Source organism: Nyctibius grandis, chromosome 12, assembly GCF_013368605.1.
Source record: "Nyctibius grandis isolate bNycGra1 chromosome 12, bNycGra1.pri, whole genome shotgun sequence".
Taxonomy (NCBI): Eukaryota; Metazoa; Chordata; class Aves; order Nyctibiiformes; family Nyctibiidae; genus Nyctibius; species Nyctibius grandis.
This window is the reverse complement of record NC_090669.1, coordinates 19,956,593-19,980,935: the sequence shown is the minus strand read 5'-3', so window position 1 is coordinate 19,980,935 and position 24,343 is coordinate 19,956,593. Positions and strand designations below refer to the sequence as shown.

Here is a 24,343-nt window from a genome sequence, read left to right as displayed (position 1 = left end):
CTATAAAATCTCCTGCTTGGGTATCACTGTCTGAGGCAAGAGCTGCGCTACGGCGCTGGGTCCTGCGCTAGAGCCTAGTTTATAGTCTTCACTGCCTGTGCTTGTAGAAGGAGATGGAAGGGATGTTTCAGGAGATGCTGTGGGAGAGAAAAGAAACACAATTAAAATGGACTTGGACACTGTTCAATGGAGCAGTGCCCAAATAAAACCAGCCAACCATCCTATGAACCCAGGAGCAGGAGCCTGGGGGACGGGGCAGGGGATCCATCCCAAATTCAGGCATGTTCTTCCTTCCTGGTTTGTGATGAGGCACAGAGTGGACTGATAGACACAGACCAACTCTTCTGAGCGTTTTGCACTTGGGAAATGCCCCCAGCTGTTTTTCGATCCTTCCTCTCCTCGTTGGAGGAGACCCCAACCTGCTGGCCACTGTACTTCATTTACAGAACACAGCATCTCTCTGACCTCCCTTGCTGCAAAGTGGCTTTAAAAAAAAAAGCAAGCTAAAATACATGATGCTAGCGTTTATATGGCTGAGAAACAGCAAAATACACTACAAAAGGTAGATGATTGTAACTGGTAGAAGGAGACTGTGTGTGCAAGACACTGTGATTACATGGCAGCGGTTGTTAAATTGCAACTCGTGTTTGACTTTTCTTTTTTTAATAGCATGGTCCGTTTGCTACTCCAGTGGATAAATGCCTTAACAAATAGCCATTGCCTAGCAGCAGTGCCCAGAGTGGTTTAAGATGGTCTTGTATTCAGGTCATACTGTGTTCTGGTTGACAGCAACCAAGACGCTTTACATAGGGCAACTCTTGCTACTGCTAACTCTGTGTGCTGCTTTGTGGTATTTCCCAGCATGGCCTATGTTTATAGAAACACATCACCGATCTTGATTTCCTTTTTTTTTAAATCTTGTGATGTTCAGTAACATCTCAAAATCCCTCTGGATCATGCAGTTACATGAAAATCTCAGCTTTTCTTTTGTAGCATGTTTCCAGACTGCACACTAAGGGAAGTCAGCAAGGGGGGCTGTGAACTCTGATTCAAGTGTAATGCTTAAACATACAAATGAACTTAAAGGTCTTTTTCTTAACTGCTTCTCCTATCCAGTCCCTTCATTATGTTGACACTAATAGCATAAAAATGGACACGTACGGTCTGGAGCGGTGTGAATCACAGAGCTCATGTTGCTTGGGAGGACATGTCCTGGCAGCGGTTCCAGGTTGAGGTTGGGAGGTCCTGACTGGTACTGGAGATCGATGGTGGTTCCTGCAGTGGAAGTGGGAAAATAAATCATTTTTTGCATAGTTACCGAGAAGCTGGATGCTCTGGGCCAAATCTTTTTTTTTTCAGAGAATGTGGAAGACCTCTGTGGGTGGGGGGTTAATGTCCTGGCTTGTCTTTGCTTCCTTCCTGCTCCAGCTGTCCTCTTTGCTCTCAGCCTTCTCACTGTCTAGGGACAACCTCCCAGGGTGGCTGGGGTTTCAGCTAATATCTAACTGCACTGTTCATCTGTCTCTGTGGGTGTCCCAATTACTGCTCTTATCAGGGTTTCCCATATGGTTATAACTTTTGCATATTGCCAACAAAAAATATGTTGTCTTCTTGCAAACTGCATCAGTTTGGTAGGTTGCCTAAAAGTCAAGTGCCCCACTGGAGTGAAGCACCACAGAGTAGTACAAGCAAAGTACCCATTTCTATAAAACTGATCCTGGGTCAGGTTTTCAGAGATAGGCTGGAAAGAAATGGCTTGGGGATTGGCCTGGAGTGAGAAGGACCCACGTTCAAGCTACATTTCAACCCGAGCCTTCAATTCCCTCCTCCCAAGACCAAATTCTGTCTACCATACATCCTCCAGAGGACACAAACCCAGACACGAAGCCCTGTAATGGCTTCAAAATAAAACAGCTTTGCTGTCCTTTCTCAGCAAGGTTCCTACCTCCCAGCAGCATCTCCTGCAGCAAGCTGTCAATCCTGGCCACACCGAAGAGCTTCACAAACTGGACTTGCTCTATCATCTGCCAGGTGATGCTCTGCAGTGGGGGCAGCAGGAGGAGGATGTCACTGAACCGGCCTCGGGAGTCGTACTGGCGATCGTTGATGTAGTCCTCCAGGTTGACTTGGACCTGGAAGCGCATGTTCTTCACCTTCCCAGGCTCGCTCAGGCCTTTGCAATCTGGGAGGGGAAAAAATGAAGTTAATTGCTGGCCTGTGTAACCAAGAAGTGTTACCCTGTCAGTCAGGCTCTGCAGAGGGAAAAGGATGAGATGACAGTGATCCTCTGACAATTATCTGTCAGAGTCTCCAAGTTTATCTGACAGATTAGCACTGGGCTGACACTATTTCATATCTCACATGGAACAGGGAAGCAGTAAGGGAAATTTGAGGGGAAAGAGAAAATTGAGGGGAAACAGTAAGAAAATTAGAGCTTGCTTCAGATGGAGATGTCTGGCTACTGCCATTAGTGAAGAGGAAGGGTTTAGAAGTTGAACCATATTTGTCCTTCCAAGGAAACAGCCTGGAATTTTCCCCTGAAAACTCTGAGTCCCAACTACTGCCACTAAACCCACGCAGGTGTAGTGCCTGTCTGTTGCAAATACACCCACTGCAGCATCAGATTCTTGTCTTGATTTCCTGTCTTTGACCTGTGGTCGATCCATTTTTCATGGACCACTGGGCCAGTTTTGCTTAAGCAAGTAAATGTGCACTCAGGGTAGGGTGAAGTGCAGGGTTTTACAGCTTTCCACTCCTGCCTCTCCTGCTATCTAAAACTGAGATTTCTGGCTCACTGGTGCATTTTCTTCACTGTCTACAAAGAATCCACAAGTGCCACGTTTTAGGGATCATCATGCCAAGAGGTTAAACAAAGTGGTTAACAATTTATTGTATGTCAGCATATAACTCCATGGCCCTGCCTACTTGTTAGCAGGAATGAATTTCACTTCTGTAGAGCTTCACACTTTTTCCTTGTAGGTGAAATCACAGAACCTCGCTGTTGCCATGATCTAGAGCTTCACTGAGATACTGATCAGCCGAGAAGGTAATTTGTCAAACTCAATTTGATAACACCACCCTTACTCAGGTTTACAGCAGGCTCTTTGATGAGCCAAAGTTCATGATGTTTGTAAAACTCCTGTATCTTGATCGCAAATCAGCGAACACAGCAAAAAATAACTAATGGAAGATACCCTGATTTCTCCATGCTAATAGATGTGCAAGACAAAAGGGTGTTGTTCTGGACTTGGGATTGTTCCCCCATCTCTTCTCCACGCTACAGGGCAACACACACTAAAGGGACACGAGTCTTGTACCGAGAGGAGGGGGTGTGTGTGCTGTAGGCGTGTGGAAACAGGAGTGTTTGGGGGGAACCTGGGCTGAGACAGAAACCCCCATCTTTGTGGCATGAGAATACAGCAAAGGTTCAAAACAAGCTTTTGTTTGCCTCTGTGTGCTTCCCTGTTCTCCACCCTGTGCGGATCAGCCCTGCCCTCGGTCAGTACTGGCTGCCAGCAAGGTCCATTAACAGACATCCTTGATATTTCTGGGTGCTCTGAGCAGTCCAGCCCTCTGTGGTTTTTAATGCTGCTTTCTGAACTCTGATGGATGCTCCGCACTGCTGCTCAGTTGACTCACTTCACTTATACATAATTCAATATAGGCATATATGTCCTTACTAGTCAGCTCCTTCATTTCAGACTGGTGGGCTTTCCTGAAGCCAAGCTACAGGAGCAGCAGAACTCCTCTAGGGTCTGCAGAGCCCTGCACATCAGTCTGGCTGGAGTTACTACTTGCTAAATAGTTGAGTGTTCAGGAATGGGTCACTCCTAACATGTCCTTGCTGCACTGCTAAGCATTGCTCATTACAGCAGAGGCAGGGTGAAATGCAGAGCTGCTGCCAAGGGGTTTTCTTGGTGATCGGAGAGCCCTCAACTCCTTTTCAAGCCCCATGCTTGGCAATCAGGAAGGAAGCTTACCTGGATCAAAGAAGATGATGGCTTTAAGGCAAGCGTACTCATTGTCATCAATCTGGATGTCCCGCAAGGGCTTCACCAACTCATCCAAGATTCTGGTGGCCACACGAGCAATTTCCAGTTCTGGGCAGTGCATTGGGATGATGAAGTCATTCCCTGAGGAGACAAGAGAAATTTGGCATCAGATTTTCACTCTCGCTCTGCGGACGCGGTCTCATCCAGAAGTTACCCCAAGGCACGTTGCCCAGTAGTCCCAGTGCCCATGTGCAGCAGATTTCCAGCATGCACCTTCATGCTCGGATTCACCCGCACTGTACACAAAGCCTGCTCCACGGTCTGCTCTGGATTACCTTCTCTTATACCTACATCTGTTTGCAAGTGGGGTTGCGTCTTTATTTTTGGTGTGTTTTTTTCTAAACAAAGTTTTCCCTCCCTCTTTTCTTTAATGTGTGCTTTTCAAGGTCAGTATTCTCATTTTTCCAAGAATAATCCCACCTGTGTTTTTGGTGGCAGAGAGCTACATGAAAAGCAAACACCTATTTGCACTACAATTTTTAATAGACCTTTCTGCTATGTTTTCACACACCAATACCCAAATACCTCATTGCCTGTGTCCTGGCAATTTCAGTTACAGACACAAGGCGACACAGTTTGAGATGCCATTTAAATACTATTTTTTTTTTCTCATCCACAATTTCAAAGCACTAAGAGAACAGTTGTAAAAGTCCCAGTGGATTTGCTTGCTCCTTTTTACACTTCTCCAGAGACCTTCTCAAGAACTCAGGCTCGAGCCAGATGTGCAGACCGTGCCCAGGAGTCCAGAGGGGATTTCAGGCAGGCAGGATACTTGACAATGACTCAGGTGTACAAATTATAAAAGCAGGAGTGTATGCCATTAATTTTACCTAATAACAGAAAATCGGTGTAGGGGATGGACCGCTTGGCTACCCCCAGCAGCAGGTGTTCTCCTGCGTGGGCTCTGAGCAAGGCAACCTGGAGATGGCACAGAAGAAAGAAATTGTATTACATTTGAAAAGCAGAGAACAGAGCAGTGAGCTGTTGCTGTTTAGGTCAAGCTAAATTTGGTGTTTGTTTAGATATGTCAGATCTACAGAGAAAGTACTATTAAGAGCTAGAAATTATTAGTATATCTTCATTTTCAGAAGTGCTATGTTCATGGCAAATTAAATAGAAAGTTGTCTTCAACTGAAGAGCAAAGAGGGGCTTGAGTAGCTTGAGTTCTTAGGAAATAAATGCCTTTTATATTCAACTAGCAGGTATCAATAAAGGGAAAACCAGTCCTTTCTGACTGGATCCTTGTGCATACTGAAGTGACCAATTCTATTACATTTCTGGGGATTTTGGCTGCTGGACTAATTTTAATAAATCTCTTGTCCTTTATTATTCTTCGTCTTCTGCTCGTTTATTGCTCTGCATAGGGTGAGCTATATGTTAATGCCAGATTCTCCTGTTGAAAGGAGTGGCTGGGATTTCCTGTCGAAGGTGGTGGGTTTGCAGGGAAGAGGCATTTGCATTTTACCTGGTCGTCCAGTGGGAGCTCACAAAACGCTGGGATGTATTTTGCCCATTCAACCAGCACCAGAAGCTGCTGTTTCATGGATTCACACACATCGTTGATGGTTGCAACCTTCTTCATCGCGATGTCCGCGCTGTGCACTGGACTCAGCGATGAATACTGGAAGAGAAACAACCCAGTTGCACTGGGACCAGATCTGTGCTCTTTTGTCAGCCTGGATAACAACGATTCGTTGATAACATGGGGAGCCTTCACAGACATTAACCTCATGAGGTCACTGAGAAGATGCTTGCTGTGGCACAGTGATTTGCCCAGCCCTGTGTACTGTCCAATATACAGCCCATGGCGCAGCCTCCACGAGGTGGTGCTCGGTCCCAACAGACACCCCTCCCTCCTCCACCTCTTTCCTCAGGACAAAATCTGATTAATATTCCCTTTCCCAGCAGTAGTCAGCAGCACTGGGGCTCAGCTTCCCATCCATCACTTAAGCCAGCCAAATGCATGAAATGCACCCGGCCTTCCTCCCCCAGGCAGCTGTCTGGGACACAAAACACCCATTTCCATCTCTAAAGAGCTGCGTGGGGGGGAGAGGGTTAAAACATCATAATTTCTGAAAAGGAAGTGGACGCATTGCTGCATGTAATATGCAACATCTGGACTGTATGTTTCAGTGGAGAAAGGACATTTGCATAAGAATTTAAAGGACGTGCAGAGTGAAATTTGTTGTGGAACGTGAAATAAGAAAGAAATCAGCGTTAGTTGAAGCCCAGCGATTTTATTAGCTGTATTTTTCTCCCCTAAAATTGTTGCCCTGGTAAAGAAGTTATAAGAAAAGATATAATTGACCATGACGGGAACATTATGTTCTGAGTAGCACAGAGTGTGCAGCAAGGAGGGATAAACCTCTGCATGAGATGCAATGAGTTTTTAGGGGTGCAGCAACAATTTAGGCTGGGGGCAAAGGGGACCTGGGGTCTGCAACATCCCTTAGCCCCTGGAATTTCAGCTTTGCATCTCACATGCCAAAGGCTGCATCTGCTCCTTGCAGGACATGTTGTCTTGATAACGCACCGAGGATTTTTACTGTCTGCTTTTGGATCTCTCTAATGCATTTTCTTCCCCGTGTCTTAGTGCAAGAGCCATCCAAGGGCAGAAAAAGATCCAGCCCTGGTTGGTTTAGTGAGTTCGTAACCCCATATGGAATAGCTGAAGGCCACGTACTCTTTCAGAGGGCTGTCCCTGCGTTTCATACCTGCTGTGCCATGGCCTCAGCCTGCGTGAGCATGGTGATGGAGAGAGAGCCGTTGTCCTCGTAGCTGCTCCTGCGAATGCTGATCCTGTCGCGCTCATTCTGCACGGCTGAAACGAGAGCGAGCCGTGGTTGTGTTAGCAAGAAACTTCCCACCCAACCGATGGCTGCTGGTGCTTGTGGTCCCCAAACAGGACTGGATGGGGCTTTAGTGCCTGCAAGAGCATCCACTCTTGTTGGATGCTGGAATAAGATTAATCAGGCCCCAAGGGAGGGGAAAAGGCCACCAGAGAGGGAAAAGACCAAGCCCAGGAGCAACAGAGGGAGATAAGCCCTTTTGGCAGTCAGAGCAACCCCTGCGGGACGTTATCTGGTCCCACTGTGTTTAGTGCATCTCAGGGGGAGTTTGGGGATTTGATGTGGACCCTTTTCTCTTGGCAGTGCACCCACGCTGCTGGAGCCCTGGCCTCCGATACCCTTTTTGCTATGTCTGCACTGATGATTCCTCTCCTGAGCTCCCAGTACAGCAGGATACTCTTGAGGTTACATCTCCTCTTATGGCAGCACTGGAAAAACCATCCTCTGATCCCACCTCAAAGCAGCCTTGAAGTGCCCCTGTCCCTGAGGCATCGCAGGTGGTGGTCCCCAGGGGCCATCTCCACCACTCACAGGGAGCAGGAAGAGTCACCTCATTGAGGAGGCTCCACAGAAAGGAAGCTCAAATTTGCTGATTCCCCCTTAAAACCATTTCCTTAACCTTGCCCATCACGCTGCTGATTTCAGTGAGCCTGTAATGCTGATGGCAATGCTGGCGCACAGCTGAGGGAACAAACCAAGCCAGGGTTTGTCTCCAGCTCTGCTGGCACCCTGTGCAAATCACTGCTGCAAATCAGCTCAGAGTGTCCTGAACTGGTAATAACAGTGATACAACACACCTTGGACACGCTACAGTGACCACATCAGAGCGAAGATCAGCCCTGGGCTTTTTGCAAATGGAAAGGAATGGCCATGCCATGGTGAATTAGAAAAAGATGCGGATTTTTCTGAGGTCCATCCCACCCTTGAAACCATCCTTTTCCCTGAAGCACAAGCCACATCCAGCCCTATTCTCTGTCAACCCTGCCTGTTGGATTTATTGCACTTCAGCAGCTTATTTTTGCAACACAGGCTCCAAGAACTTACTTGCCTCCACTGCAGCCATCAAGTAAAACAGCAGCAAAGAAAACTGCAGAATTTAGACTTAGTCCAACGTTGTTTTCTGTGTTAGTTTCTCCCCCAAGCCTTATTGCCTCCGCCCAGCAGCAAACAAGCCCACATGGGCCTGGAGGAAGGTGCCTGAATGCAGACTTAGCATTTTCCTGACAGTTCATACATCTCGGCTACGTACAGCTCAGAAAGGCAATTGTCAGGTCCTTAAAGCAGAGGGAGCGGGAAGATTTAGCGTGTGGTGATAATGCAACACATCCCTCCTCCTTCAGACAGCAATTCCAGGCTCCTTTTGGTTTTATTTGGGGGGAATGACTCAGACGTAGCTGTCAAAGCACTACTCACTCAGTGCTTTAACCCCTTGGATGTGAAACACTGTGGTTTTTCTTTCAAAAGTGGCCACTGGAGAAGATTCTTCCAGCAACGATTTTTATGTTTTTTGGAGTCAGCAAAATCATTTCGCCATCACTCTTTGGAGACTTTGCCTCGCTGCTGGGCCTTGCTTTGGAGCAAGCACCACGCTCTGCAGGGGCACGTTTCTCGGAGTTCATGGAAAGGAGGAGACATGGTCATTGTTTTGCACCCAGGGTAGGAAGGTGGGGTTTTTTTGGTCAGCTCAGGTCCAACCACCGACCTGTTTTCCTCTGATGAGAGGCCAACAAAGTGAAAGGGCAGAAAACAAGCAACAGTGACAAAAATCAATACCTCCCGTTATCAGCAGGAGCGTAGTATTTATTTTCCAGGATTTGGGGCTCAGCCTTGCTGTCAGTGGGGACCTGCTCACTGCTGAGCTGGGTGTGCTTGGGGGATCTCCTGGGGTCCAGCCCCCAAAGCCATTTTGCACCTCGGAGCCAACCTTGCCTGAATGACTGCAAGGGGCTGGATGGGTACATTGATTTGTAAAAGATGCAACACACATACGTATTACTGGAGCCTTTTCAGGTTATGGATACTACATAGAGGCAATTAGACATCAAGTTAGAGAAAAAACAACCACAGCCCTTGGGAGGCTCTGCTAACCTACCCTAGACAGCAGCATACATTAACCTGTGCATGGGGGAGGGTGATGGAAAAGGCTGTTCAGCCGGAGATCCCCACCAGTCTGAAGGTGAAGGTAGTTATAGGAACCATAATCTCTGATTAATCTCAGAATAGATTAACCCTTCATGGCTTTTTTTGGTACACCAGAAAGACAAGCAGCAGCATCCAGCATTGAATAGAAACAAGCCCGCCCGAATCCGTATCATCGCTGACGTCCTTGGAAAGTCCCCACCCAACCTTCTATGCCTGGTTTCATACCAGGTGCTCCCCCACGTACCTCTCGGAGGGTGATGGGGCTTTTTTTGCCCACTGTCAAGGAAAGGTACAAATTTTGCCTTTCCAACCGAGTTACACATTTTATGTAAGTAAGTCCTACAAACCCAGGCAGACCTGGTCCTAGTCCCCGATGACAGACTCCCTTAAGAAGCCTCAGCCTATTTTTCTCCCGGGTCCTTTTATGGCACATATTTCAGTGCTTCCCTCATGCTCTGATAAGCTCAGTCTTCAAGTGTAAGCGGATGGTACAGACCGACTTTCTCAAGGTGATTTGGGTGTTATCGCCGAAAGTACCCAAGATGTGATGGAATTAGATACAAAAGGGAGTTAATGTTTTACCTGCCACAAAATTAATCTATTACTGTGTGGTAATTATATTGCTATATTTATTGTGCTTGTAAAAGGGAAGGGATAGGTCACTCATGGTGAGGCATCGGGAGTGCTTGAAGGGTGTGCTGGTGCTGAGGGTGTTCAGGCTTAGATGTGATCTTGGCTTTGCAGTCAATAAAAATCAGCAAACTTGCAGGAAGGACTAAAATCCCAGTGCTGGATCCCACTGTCTCCCAGGGACTGCTATTTCCAGTATATGCCTGGCAAAAGCTTTGCTCGCCCATTTTTTCTCTCTAATCCTGTCCTGTGCACAGCGCTCCAGTTCCCAAAGTCAATAAACACCAACTGCAGCCCCGCACGAGGGGACGTCAGCGGGAGCGAGACCCCACGGTGCTGCCGGCCAGGGACAGCACGGCCACGACCTGGGCTTTCCTCTGGGGAAAGGGGAGAGAGAGCAAGATGGTGCCTGCGTCTCCCTCCGGGGAATTGTCCACGGCTACGGCATGTCCTGACTGTGGGAAGTGGGTGGGAAAACAAACATATTCTCCATCTGATGTAGAGGAGCTGTCGGAGGGGTTTGGTTATTCAGAGCAAGCCGGGACCCTTTTGCCATGAGCGCATCAAGGATGCCGGCGGCCGGGCGCGCTTCGGAGCACACACAGTGGCTCTTGAGCAAACAGTGGTGTGTTTGTGGGATTGCAACAAACCCGTGTTTCCCAAACATGTTGTCCTTGCTGCCTTGCCACACAGGTACAGAGCCTGTGATGAGGAGCCTCTGGGGAGTCCAATAAATACAGGCACAGGCATTGATTGGAGGGGACAGCAGCAAACCGGTAACTTTCCATGATAACTCCAAAGGTTAAAGCCCTGCATACATGGGAGTTACCATTTCTGTTCTTATTCCACTGAAAACATCCTTATTTAATGCCAGTGGGGTTGAAAATGTATTCATAAATGGCATAAAGAGAGAGCAGGAGGAGGGAGGTGCTAGTGCCCCAGCACGGTGCCGGCATTCACGACCACTCAGTGTTTCTGTCTCCTCTAATAGATTTACGCCTTCTGCAGCCTGATTTATTTATCAGCATAAATAATTTTTTCCCCCAAGCTACCTCTGATTTTGTAGGTGTGGTATATTTTATTTGCAAATAAATCCCAGTGGTACATGAACATTTAATCATTTCATGGGCTTCTGGCCTGATTTATGACTATCACAAAGCGGGGAAGATCCCTCAACTTTTCCATCCATCTTTGCAATAAACTGCGGTCTCAGCCTTCTAAAAGCTGGCAGAAGAGATGTGCAAACAAAAAGTATGAAACAAAATAGAGGTCCTGTGAAACACTAATAAAACTGTCCTATAAACCTTTCCAATTTAACAGAAATAAATAAAAAATAGCCTCAAATCCTCCCACTGCGTTGCATCGTAAATGATACAATAATTCTTCTTAGTTCTGTGTAAAACTAAAGGAGTTCATGTACATTCATAAATTACTTTAAAGGAGATGGGAGGTTAAATATTAACCCCTCTTTTTTTTTCACCAGCAAACTGAACCCTGACAGTGCAGTGCTGGCATTTCAAAAGGCTTGCAAGTTTTCAGAAGCTCAACTCCATGTGAGTAGATGACCTGGCTCACTTGAAAACTCACACCCTGCTAATTTATTCAAGGTTAAACATGATCTCAGTAAGATGCTAAAAATAGTATCCTGCTGTTTTCTTTGGGTGTTTAAGTATCTCGTGCGCTCCATCAGTGCTGATGCTATAGTGACCAAAAACCTGTCTGGTTGCATTGTGCAAAACAATAGAAATCAAACCTTCTCCTGGGCAAAGAAAGAAAATCAGAGAGAAATAGCCAGAAAATCCCTGAAACACCCAGACCATCCTGTGGTACAGTCCCAGCCTTAACCACAAAACAAGATTAAAGGAGTGAATCTCCTGTAAAAAAATCTTAAATCCTGATTGTAGTGGTGTTTCAGGAGACAAGAAGGGGTTTGTGTTCAAGCAAAATCCCTCGTCCCAATTTTAATGATTGTTTACTTGTCATTATTAAAGTGAATTATTGATACCAAAAATGTAATTGAGATAGGACTGTTTCTGAATGAGGTAATTTCTAGGAAATCTGGGGACTGGACTTTCCATAGGACTCAAGTTTTGGCCCTTTCTTGCTCTTGCTGGTGCCGATGGAACCTGGATCCTTTCTCAACGCACAAGCCTGGAGGTGTAGGGCTCATGTGGGACAGTCTTGGTCCTTTCCAAAAGCAGGATCAAATTCAGAGTGTACAAACAAGACAATCTAAAGGACCCGACTGATGCTTTTCTCAACAGCCTCTGCCCAGCTGCCTCAAACCCATAGCGAACCTATAGCCTGATTGCACTGTGCTCGCAGGACCAGCCCGTGCTGAGACCCTCAGCCCTGCACCTACACTATAGACAGTTTAAAGCTAGATCCGGTATTTGCATCACAGGGCTTTTTTTTTTTTCAGGCAGAAATTTCCCTTCTACCAGGCCAGATAATACAGCCTCTCGCAATCTCTTATGCACTAGAGTTGCTTCCAACAGGGGAAAAAAGAGAGAAAGAAAGATCCAACTGTGTCACATCACATCTTACAACACAGGAAGACTGGAAAAAAATCACTCTGGATCCAAAATTGCAGTTTATCCGTTAGTTTTGCTGGGGAACAGCGAGTTTTCCAATATTGCACACACACCCATTTAGCAGTGGGTCAGTGGGATGCCAGCAGTGGGGAGCGTGCGAGGGTGACACAGCCCTGCTAACCCCACCCCAGGTGTATTGTCACAGACAGGCTGGGAAAAAGAATCATTTCCAGCTTCTTCCCCTCTACTGTGAATAAACAATGCTTTTACCACACCCTGGAAAGTCTGATTGCTATTATATGGGCTGGCTGAAAAGTGGTGTGCCAGAGAAAGAGCGTCAAACTCTTGCGTGACAGTGCTGGGACAATGGGACACATTGAGTGTGGATGTCACCACCGTGGTCTCCCAACACAAATCGGTGCATGCCACCAGAAACTTATGTACAAACATTTGTATCATCCTCATACTGCTCTATCCCAAGACACAGCTTCTCTTTTTTCCTAATGCTTCGCAATACTGTTTAATATTAATCTAGAACCACCCTAAAGCAAATAACTGTGTTCTTTTTGTGCACACAATTGTGCAAGAAAATTTCTTTCCCAGTCCTGCACACACGCTTTGGATATAGCTCTGGTCAGCTAAGCTAATTTCTGCAAAGCCGTTGCTCAAGGTGCTTTAAAATCTTCCTTACCAAACACACGAGCAGTTGGTGAGCACACAGCCTGACTGTGCACTCATAAAAAAAGTTTCAAAGAATGTGACTATGTGGAACCTGAAATGAGTCATCTTCCATCGGGCTGCAATCGATATGGAAGGCATGAGCCAAGGTTTTATAACTTTTACCATAAACCCAATAAAAATCATGCTTCAGCTCAAAGAATGGAGCTGATAACCAGATTTCAGCCTTTCCAAGCTGTGGAGCTTGCTGCATTGGCAATTGGCTCCATCCCCATCTAGAACTGACCAGATATGCTTTGGTTTGGTCTTTATTACTTTCTGGGCTATTTTTTTTCCATCTGCTGTATTTACTCCATTTCTCCTAAATCAAACCAGCGGGAATTTTTGCTACATCCATGGCCTATGCCAGATTGCAAGACACCCTTGTTCTCCAGGAAAACATATGGTCAGAAGGTTGGAAAGATTTTTTCATCACCAGTGAAATCTTATGAATTACCAGAAATCAGTGACAAATTTCCCCTTGGTTTCAGTGGGACCATGATTTCACCCCTTGGGTAAGGAGGGTTTAACTCAATGGCATGAAAAGAAACTCTCGAGTTCCTTTCTAGCTCCCTCATCCTTTAGCTGTCGGTGGGTTGGAAAACAGCACAAATGAAGGGTGAAGAGTGCTGAAACCATCACCCAACTATCTGCACATCATGGGGATGTACTATCTGTTGTGGGTTGGGACCCCGCTTCGCTAAGCACTCAGCTAAACACAGTCTTTGCCCAGAAATCTGGGAGTAAGTAAAATACTGTCATCCATGCTCTCACACCGTGCACACACTGAATGATCAGAGATCAGAAATGCTATGATAGGTCCCAAACTTTCCCGGGGAAGCTGGCTGGAGGGAGGTAAGGCATAGGCTAACAGAAAAGTTTTTTCTCTTACTTAGCATTAGTCACTATAATAGTCAGTGTTTCCTTTAGTGCATTGGAAGGGCACTTCCTGATGGTCACTGGTACCAAAATGCTCTGCGACGTTCCATCTCCCTCTTAATACAGCCAATGTGAAGTGCAACAAGAGGCATTAACCACTATTGGATTGGCCTTTCAGTACTAGTGCTAATAGTGGCTCTAGAGTTATGCTATACCCACCATGAGGACCACACTACCAAAGGGTTTGACTCTGACTCAGGTCCTAACTCGGGGGACACAGGAGTCATCTGCCCCTGGGAGCACTGCCTACGTGCCCTGTGCCATGGAGGAGCAGCTCTCGCATCGTAAGGTATCGTGTTCAGGCTGTACCTTGCCCTAAGCGTTGCACCAAGCTACATAAGCATCAGCCAAGTCAACCACCAGACACTACTCTGCAGTAGTCAGCTGTTGGCATTTATGAGATTGACAATGGCAGGTCCTCGCTGAGATTGTCACAACTGGGATGAGGAATCGCCCTAGCAGGTACATAACAAGGGAATTGCTGTTGTGAAACAAGTACAGGCTAAATAAACCCTGAAGAAGACCATCGCTTTCCCAGTATAAAAATATCCTAAAGAGACCAGCCTCCCAGGATGGGTGAATAACTGTCACAAGGCTGTAATTGAAATTCCCATCTGATAAGATAGGAAATGGGGCTTTCAGCTTCAACGACAAGAAATCTCTCACTGCGGCACACGAGCATCATCTGCCCGGGGCAGGGCTGCCACTGCTCTCCACCATGGTCTGCAGTGGGAGTAGGGCCAGAGACAGCAGCAGGCAGTTTTGAAATGTCTCTTTGCACCTACCTTCTTTCTTCATGCCAGCTCTGAAGCACTTCTTCAGCCTGCAGTACCTGCACTGGTTCCTCTTGTCTTTGTCTATCACACACTGTCGGCTGAACCTGGGAGGAGATGGGAAATAAAACATGGAGCAACCAGCCTGGCATCTGCACCCCACTCACCCCAAAAAGCCCCAAATACGGTCCCAGACCTCACTGAGCTATGCATTGCCTGAACCCAGAGAAGAGCCAAAGGTTTTCAATTAATGGATTGAATCAACTTTGACTTGGCCCAGTTCCTCATCTTCTTCACCACCGTTCCTGCCAGTTGGGAGTGCAGCCATTTCAGACCACCTACCCTGAGAGGACTGTGATGGTTTTGGCTGTGAAAGCGTAACTGTGACTCAAGTTGTGTTGATGCCAGGCACTGTAGAAACTCCATCTCCCACTTTCAAACAGTTATTGGGTATTCGGTGTTGGAGCTCGTTTGATCCCGCTTGTTAACACTGCCCTGCTTTGTGTGGAATAATTACACTATGGACCACAAGCCCTTTTGTGCCTGCAGCCTAGTTCTGAGGCATGTGGCCTCCTAATTCCTGTTCAATTCAACAGGGGATTTAGGAACCTATGTGCTGTTCAGGGGGTGGCCCTTGTAGACTTGGCAGCTCTCGCCATGGTGGGTGAAGTGATGGAAGAGGAATCTGCGACACAGAGAGGAGATGGCGTGGGTTGCTCTGGGACCATCATCAGGTTGTAAAAGCTGAGGCACTTTCCCAGGCTGGTAAAAAGCCAAAGGTACAAAGGCCCGAAGACTTTCCAAGGAATTCACATCTGCGATAAACACCAGAGCTCCGAGCTGGGCTAAACAGAGCGCGGGTCACCAAATAAGGATTTGCAGACAAGCGGGCGTTTGCCATTTGCTTAGCTTTGATGCTGTGGATCTTCCCTGAGCTGCCAAATACTGCAGAGATTCATGGATTCCTGGGGAGGGGCAATAACTCCACTCCCAGGAGACCGAGAGCAAAAAATTCCAAAGAAATCAGTAGTAGCTGTTGCCTCCTCCTGCAGGGATCCCACGGTTCCTGGGATGGGCACCGTGTGGGTGGACACTGCTCTCACCCTGGGTGTCTTTCATGGCTAGTGTGTCCTGGAGTGATAAGGACCACAGGGGCATTTTGAACAAACAGGGTGACTCGCATGGTGAAAATTTGGAACACCCTTAAAGAAGGAAGAGCTCTGGAACAGAAAGAAAACTTCCAGGTTTTAATTAGAGATGAAGGACTTGAGTGTATTCAGGATTTTTTTTTCCCCTTTCCTCCTGTGCTAAAATAAACACCATTTTTCTAAGGTCAACAAGATAGCTGCTGTATAATTTATAGCCTCCTCCTGGCAAAAAAATTCTCTCAAATGTATACCTGTATGCCAAAGTGGACATGACTCATCACTGGTCCATGCTAGGTTCTCAGAATGATTGTAAAATCATCAGTAATATGTCAGCGTACATAGTTTAATGATTTCAAAACAAAAATGGAGACACTGTGGGGGAGGTGGAGGCTTTGGAGGTGGCAGGTTCTTGGATACTTGTTGCTTTTTACCGGGAAAATCAAGAAACACTGCATTTGAGAGGAAATCTCTGGAGCTTTGGTCCTTTGCCACCTTGGTTTTCCCTTGCTGGGCTGTGATAAGGTTACGGTGTCACTACACACCCAGAAGCTGTACTTACGTATGACACAATGCAGTCAGACCTCAGGTCTGTAAGTTTCCCTTGATTTACACCATGGGGAAAGCAGTGACAGTGAACTTGTGAAATGGATTGCTCGGTGTCACAAAAGGTGTCAGGGTCCAAGATGAGATAGGACTTAGCTTACTCCTTAACTCCCTGTCTTCCAGCCAGAAACTAAACTGCAGTGTTACTGTCAGCATTCACAGCACAGTAATTCGGCATTTGGAAAAGGGGCCCCATTGTACAACCTGATCTACACCCCAAATTGTATTTATTTATTGCGGAAGGGGCAGGTACCTGCAGGAATAGACATGGTTCTTGCGGACGCTCCTCCTGAAGAAGCCTTTGCAGCCGTCGCAGCTGGATGCCCCATAGTGTTTGCCAGTCGCCCGGTCCCCACAGATGGAGCAGAGGGAGCTGATGCCATTGTTGATCAGGTTGGCGTTTGCCGATTCAGCTGCGATGGCCTCTATGGGCAGAGAACGGGGACCATTAGACCCCTCTGTGATGGAAACCAGAATCAGCTGACAGCAAGTTGCTTTTTTTAAGCAAAGCACACACTGACCTAGCCCCACATACGTGTGTGCACACGCAGTATGTGTTGCTTATAAAGCCTCCAGACTGATGGTCATGCTCTTCTCAACCTCATCTGAGAGAAACTCAGTTGCTTTGCTTCTGATATTGGTGTTTTCCTTTGCTTCAGTGAACCCAGAAATATTTCAAGCTGCATAACCCAACATGCTCATGAGAACTTAGCAATTACCACTACTTTTCTTGACAGATGCAGAGAAACCTCACCTGGATGTGAGATATACGCTTTTGAGGGATGGTGAACCACCTCCCCAGTTAGACACCTGGAGAACACAGTTCAAAGCCGGTGCCCACAGAAGACAGTTGAAAGAACATCATTAGCTTGAATAAACAGAAAGCAGAGAAGAGACAGCAGAGGCGGGAAGGATGAACTACTTCATGCACATGACAGAGGCGTTGGAGATAAAAGGCTGCTCTTGAGATCTCCTCTGCAGCTGGAAGACGGAGGCAGCAGCTCCCAAAAGGGTCACTCTAGTTCTCCTAAGTCTGGTTCCTGCTCTGAATTGCCCTCTGAAGAGGCTCATTGCTTTCCACTGGAAAACAACAGACGGGTGCAGAAAGATCGACCTTCTAAATTAGGGACCTACAATTAGGTCATATGAAAGCCCTCTGTCATGTCCTCTGTTTGCACCCACTCATTTGGGGCAGGAATAGCTCTGCCCCTGCCTGTCCTGTGTATACACTGCTGAAAACTCCCCTTTAAACTTCTCCCTTGGCCTTAACCACTAGATTCGCTTCCCTCTTAATCCTCCTAATTTGAGGCATAGCTTGGGGAAGAAAAAAAAAAAAGAGGCACTTGAGAAGAGGCAGATGACACTGTTTACATCTCACCGAGAGGAGGAATGTTTGTGGAGTCTGTCCTGACCTGGGCACTCACTGCAGGATGGTTTTATGAATTTATCACACCTCTGGGAGCATGTTCTTCACTCCGGGGGAGCTGATCTCGTGCTACAGTGACCTCGGCAAAGTCCCTGGGACAAGACGCCTCCTGCCTCACGGAAGAGACAGGCTGTAATGAGGAAAGCTCAGCTGATGTTGGATTGAGCAATGAGAAATCTTAGAGAAAATAACTCAAAGGGCAGGAATTGTCATCTGATCTGGACAGTCTAGAGAAAGTTTTCTAATGCATAATGCATAAAAATAGCTTTGGGTAATCCACACACAACTTGTATATATACAGAGAGAGAGAAGGCTATTTTTGTATGTGAATACACATCAAAAATTTATAGTAAAAATATTTGCTATGCAATGAAAATTGTAATAAAAAGCCAAAAAATAAAAAAGCCAATAAAGATTTCATTTTTCAAAAACTGGCAAGTTTTTTAGCTAAGGCTAAGACTACAACATTTTTAGCTAAGACTTCACAAATGCAAAGGTCAGACTTCCTTTCACCCCCTCAAAAAACCCTTTTGATCTATATTTCACCTTCTAACGTATGGATGAATAAATAAGTAGGTTGTAGCAAGATGGGAGCAACATGACAAGAAAGAAAGACAGCATCAAAATCATTCCTAGGTCATAATGACAGGAATTGAGATTTACCTGTTCCCAAAATCCATATAAGATGCTCCCAGTTCTGACATTCATCAGTAAGTGGCACTTGGGTCCTTTGGGAACATTGTGTCAGACGTGCTTAATTGTAATTTACATGGATTTTTAGGTTTTTTACATTGATTCTTCTTTTTATTTTGCTTGATATCTCAGTATTAAATGATCTATACTAGAATATTCCTTCGAGGGTAACTGTTCTGCTAAACATGAGTGCATCTGTTGCTCCATCTCTTTTTTTGAAGGAACATATGACCATAAACAAATGCGCCGAGTGTGCTGGATTCCATTAAAAAAATTGCACAACAAAAACAAAGAGAAGAACGCCAATTTTCGCTTCACTCCACTTGTGCTTTCCCTGCTGACTTCAGAGGAATCAAGCCGAGGTCATACAGTTTGGGTCTCCCATAGACCCCTCATCCTTCAGCTGGGTCCAGATCGCAAAAACTTCCTGATGCTGGATGGTGTTTATCCACCAGAAAAGATTTTTTTCCCTTATGTGAGTAGGACATGTGAGGAGCTGCTTGCTGATATATGGAAGAAATTAATAATCTGGCCTTAAACCAAGTATTACTGGAGGAAGGACAGTCAGCTCTGAGCATGTGAGGGCCCATGGAAGTTAGCAAACCAAATTTTGCCCTCACTTGCACACATGAAAAACACAGACAAGCCCATGGGCTACAGCTAAGTTGGGTGGCTCTGTGTTAGGGCAGATACATAGCTAAAAGTTCAGTCCCTGTTAGGTAGCCACGTGTCCTTTTCAGCTTGGCTGAATGTGAACAGAAATTTTAAAATATATAGAAAAAGAAAGCCCTAAGCCAGTACTCACATGCTAATTATGATGATAAATTTTAATTACAAAACCCTGTCACCAACTAATGATGAGTTCCAAATGAGAATTAGCTCAGAGAAGAGCAAAGGCACAACCGATATCGTGTGTACCAGATGACTGTTTCGATGTGGCTTTCAAACCTACCCATATTTGGGGAATGTCTGGGTTTTCCCTGGACTGATCACTGCTAGGAAAGGCAGAGGAAAGCCAGCATCCCTGCCAGCACAGTTGCCTGCTTGTGAAATCAGCTGAAAACTGTAGACCATCTACTTCAGCCCTGCCTGACACAAGGCAATAACCTGCTCAGAGCTTCATTTAACATGCTGTGCCTCTCTAGAGTGGTTGCTACCTGGAGCTCAGCACCACACTGAGATGGGCTCAAGGGCTGCTAGGATGGATCTGGTCAGAGTCCAGCTGGTTCACAACAACTGAAACAAGATCCCAGCTGTCCTCACCACCCTGGAGAGAGACGGTCAGAGACATGATATTGGTTATAGATGCTCATCACTGTGGGGTAACAGAACAGTTCCTAAGCCGTGCCACAGTGCCTCTGAAATTTCTCCTGGAGAGATGCAACTGATGATGTTCTCCAAGACGAGACCATAACTCATCTTGACCTTGCATGGGTCCCATGCTGAGCTGAAGACCCGTGGTTGTGGCCAGACTCCTCACTAGGACTGTGTGCTGGACAGACTGTCCTGGACATTCACTGGCAGAAAAATCTGAAGTTTCACCCATATTTTGTGAGTAAGCAGCATGCAGATTGGGAACTACAGCCTGCCTAATGCTGATGAGAGTATCCCAGCGGCTTCACCAGCTTTGAGGTCAACCAAGCTCTCAACCCAAGTGCATACAAATTTTTGTCACCTCCTGCCTCTGTATGTAAGTCATTACCTAACTAGGGCTGAAATTAAGATGCCAAGTTTTACAGTGATAAGAAATAACAGTGAGGATGGTCTCAGTGAGGGTGTTGCTGGGGAATGGTATTTGGCTTCCATACAGAGCTGGAGCTGCAGAATACCTGACCACTGCAGACCTCTTTGCTGCTTTTCCTTTCGGTTATGCTACTGGCTACATCTCTTCTAGATGCACATTGTGTAGGAGAATTACCTTGCAATACCTTCCAGAAAGGCTTTTGCTTTTACCTACCCAGAAATCCAATCATGTCTTGGTGCTCATAATTTGCAGCTAACAAATCCCCAAATTACATGTGCTGGGACGGAAAGTAAAGAGATCATAAATGTGGGTTTAGGGCATGCACACGCAATCAAACTTGGTGGCCACAGCCAGCGTTGCGAAACCTGTGCACACAAATGTAGGGCTGGATGGGGGCTAGCACTGAAGCCTTGGCCACGTGCAGCTCAGCCGCTTTCTACATCAACTTTGAGCAAATAGAGGGGGAGTTTTTGAGACATAACACATAGCTTTGATTTAGTGTTCCCAAATCCTACAGTAATAATGATGAAGAGGCCATCCAGAAAGGCCAGAGCTCCTTGCAAGCACGTGTGCAGCTTGAGGGATGGTCAGGCACTGTCAAAATATCTTTGATGTCTTTTTCATGGTCTGAAATGGGTCAGACTGCAGCGGGGCTGGGGAAGGTGTTTCGCCAACCTTGTGCAAATGTCCCAAGGATCAGCGTGGTGTTTGACTGCTGAGACGGGAAAACGAGCACCACCATGGGAGAAAGTGTTCACCGACACTCGACTAAAGAATTAGTGCAATATTTCAATAATGCTTCATATTTTAAGCAAAATGACAACTCTGACAAGAGCGTGAGGAAATGAGTGTTAACAGCACATAAAAACCAAGTGAGAATATGGCTTGTAATGCCAGCCAAGGTAAAGGAAACAAGTTTGTACAGAATGGGAAAATTTCTGCAGTTACCACACATATTTTATAAGGGAAAGATGGGATTAGCACTGATTTTTGTTCATTTCCTTTTGCCATTCTTTCTACTTAAAGCAGACAATTTTTCATACTCCTTTCCACTCCCATAATGGACTCTATTCTTTATTTTGAATTAATCTCAAAATATTTGGCAAATTATGGGCTACTTAAAGGTGGAAAATCCAAAATATATGTCTAGGCAAATCTCAAAACGATAGCAGCTTCCTGAAGCAGAAAGCTTAGCACCGGAAGTACTCCACAGCATTAATCAACCCAAAATTTTGGTGAAATAATATTCTGAAGAAGGAAACACTTGGTTTCAAGCAAGCATGACCTTACTTGAAACTATGCTAATTTTCACTTTTAAAATTGTTCAGAATGTAAGAAACAGTCCTAAGTCTATTAAAATAAATATGGCACACCTTCCTGTTCGTGTTTATAGAGGGCAAAACTGCTATTAGATTTAGCAGGGGGAGTAATACAGATGAATCTTGCATAATGGGAAAGGTACAGCTTAAAACAATCCAGTATATTTTAAAAAATACCTAAAATGAGTTTATTTCTTGATTCTAACAATTTTAAAAACATTTCTGAAACTACAGAGTATCTGTGTGAACTGTTATTTTGAGTTAACCTGTGGGAACTGAACTCAGCTGGTTTGCAATATATTTCCATGCATGGACATTTCAGGTCTTTTTTGAAGTTATTTTTACAAACTGTAGAAGAGGACACTTACCCAAGACAAACAAGCTAATTTCAAAACAGCTAGTTCCTGAGAGAACTGGTTACTCATTAACAGCTAGACAAATAACACAATACTGATCTAGATAAACTTCAGAAAAAAACCAACCTGTCAGTTCCACTGCATGAAACAACAGAGAGCCCCAAACAAATTTGCAAAAATATATTGAATTTTGAGGAAATTTGTACCGCTCTAAAAAGGAAAAAAAGACCTTGTTGTTCAGCAGCAAGTAACAAAGAGAAACATCTGTGTTAAATAACATTTCTGGAGTAGGATGGCAGATGGAAACCTTACTGCAAGAATAAGAAATAAGATCCAGTCTATCTGGAGCTGGCAAAAAAAAATTATTGAATATCCTTTATCTGGGGACAGACAGAGCTTTTACTGAAGTTAACTTTAAATCCAAATTTCTTTGGGCCTTTTAACTTTACTTGTCTCCTGACATCCCTCCGTGTCCCACAATAAGAAATCTCATCATTTTATGTTGTAGACGATAGCCCTACTGAAACTCTGATTTCTTCTGATGAGACAGCTAACAGGCAAACATGAGACCCTGAAAATCCCATCTTAATTTCACTAAGCTTCTTAACAAATTAAATGAAATGCTGCCAAAACTCTCCAAAGGCATTGCTAACACTGGAATCTCATTTGGTTACATGATTGGTTTCATGCTATATGACTAAAATGTCCTTTATTTTTCCCGCAGTGAACAGTTAATTTCACAGAATAGTGTTTGCTTTATGCCAGAGTACTTTTGACTACTCAAAACCTAAATATCACACAATACACTTTATTTCTGTGAACAAAGCGGAAGTCTCTGCATATAAACACTCACGCCTCGCAGCCAAGTTCTTTCTGTGCTGTAAAGGCTTTTAGACCATCTTGGTAGCCAGAAAAAAATATAAGACAAGTAATGATTTGGATATTGCTTCTCAATCTATGTACCTCGGAACAAGTTAAATTGGACACATGGTGTATTGTCTGAGTAATAGACAAATGTCATTTCCACAGATTAAATATGAACCTAAGTCATATATGGGAATGGAACACATGTTTTAAGGAAGAAATATTGCTAGTAACCCCTCTCATAAGTCACACAGGGGGACAAACCTATGGCATGCCATGAAGAGCTCTACCAACATTTGCAATATCTTGTGGGCTCTTCAGGACATGACGTTCAGCCCACCAAGGAAAAGAGTAACTCAAAATAGGACCCGCAAGTGAAGGGGTCCCATCTCAACCCAAACATAACTGCGGATGCAACAGAGGTTGACAGGTCAGCTGTTTAAACGTTGCCCCTTCCAACCTTTCCCCACACTTCCTACCTGCCTTTCCTAGGTGTTGAGCTTTCTGACAAAGGTAGTGGAAGTTATTCAAGAGGAAGCGAACAGAAATCTCACCGGTGTTATTTGGGAGCACCCGAAGGTTGTCAAATTCCAGCATGGTATAAGAGGAGTCCAAGGAATCGACGTAATCTGGCATATCCATGTCCATGATGGACTGACAGAGCTTCATTATTACTTGTCAACAGCAAGGGAAGCGGCAAAAAACAGCCCTGCTGTCAATCACGGCCAAGGTTTCCTCTGCAAAGAGAGACACCCCAGCCCGTGCGATGACAAATCATTACCCAGCTCTGCCCGTAGTCCCCTCCCCGTGCCAGGAGAGAAGGGACGAAGCCGTTCCCTCTCGCGCATGCAGTCCCCTCCCTTCCCGGGGTGCATCTGTGCTCTCTCGGTCCTGATAATATGATGTAGATAAGGCCTAGACTCAAACGACTTGGATTGCATCTTCGGGTCAATACAGCCCGTTTTATGGCTGTTCCTGCACAAACATTTTGAAAAGGGCTGCGGAGAGGCGTTCACGCACATGCGCCACGCTTCCAGGGCAAAGCGGTGGTCACGTCAAATAACACCCGTGCCGATGTCATCTTGCTCGGCTCCCAGCCCTTGGGAGAAAAACCAAATGATGTCACTTGAAGCTGGTGAAGACAGTGAGCCAGTGTCACCACTGGCTGAAGACCATCAAGATAGGTCAGCATTGAGAACCTGAGGCATTGCCGTGAGACATCAACTGCTGCACACTGGATCACACCTTGAGTTACTACTGGAAGGGAAAAATGGGGCTTCATTACAGCTGTCTGCATGGTTTCACCCTGACCCATAGGCAGAGAAGAGGTGACTTCTCCCAACCACTGTCCCTGTCACCTGTGTCTTCTCCCTCCTGACTCCAGGCAGCCCCAGTCTCCCAGAGCTCCCACTGAGAAAGAGCTCGACTGTGGTTGCGAGTTGTTAGGGCAGAAGGTTTCAAGCAATGGCAAATGATGAAAATGGAAAATGCTGGAAGGAACCAGGCAGACACCCTTGCAGATGGGTGGTGTTGCATTTCACGCTGACCCACGCC

The 24,343-nt window shown here is 45.7% G+C and overlaps 1 protein-coding gene across 3 annotated transcripts; it reads right to left on the bottom strand.

Annotated features, from left to right (window-relative positions):
* On the bottom strand, nucleotides 1–23,458 carry LOC137669322 (hepatocyte nuclear factor 4-beta-like). Of its 3 annotated transcripts, XM_068411362.1 has the most exons (11): nucleotides 23,344–23,458; nucleotides 20,129–20,131; nucleotides 16,641–16,812; nucleotides 14,649–14,743; nucleotides 6,767–6,873; nucleotides 5,518–5,673; nucleotides 4,883–4,970; nucleotides 3,981–4,133; nucleotides 1,946–2,182; nucleotides 1,162–1,275; nucleotides 1–137 (listed from the first exon to the last, which is right to left on the bottom strand). In XM_068411362.1, exons 1-11 carry the CDS (start codon nucleotides 23,456–23,458, stop codon nucleotides 1–3), a joined length of 1,377 nt encoding a protein of 458 aa, XP_068267463.1. The 3 variants fall into 3 exon arrangements, with proteins under 3 accessions (XP_068267463.1, XP_068267461.1, XP_068267462.1); XM_068411360.1 differs by lacking the exon at nucleotides 20,129–20,131 and having other exon boundaries at nucleotides 16,641–16,845; XM_068411361.1 differs by lacking the exon at nucleotides 20,129–20,131.
* Between the last annotated feature and the right edge of the window lie 885 nt (nucleotides 23,459–24,343).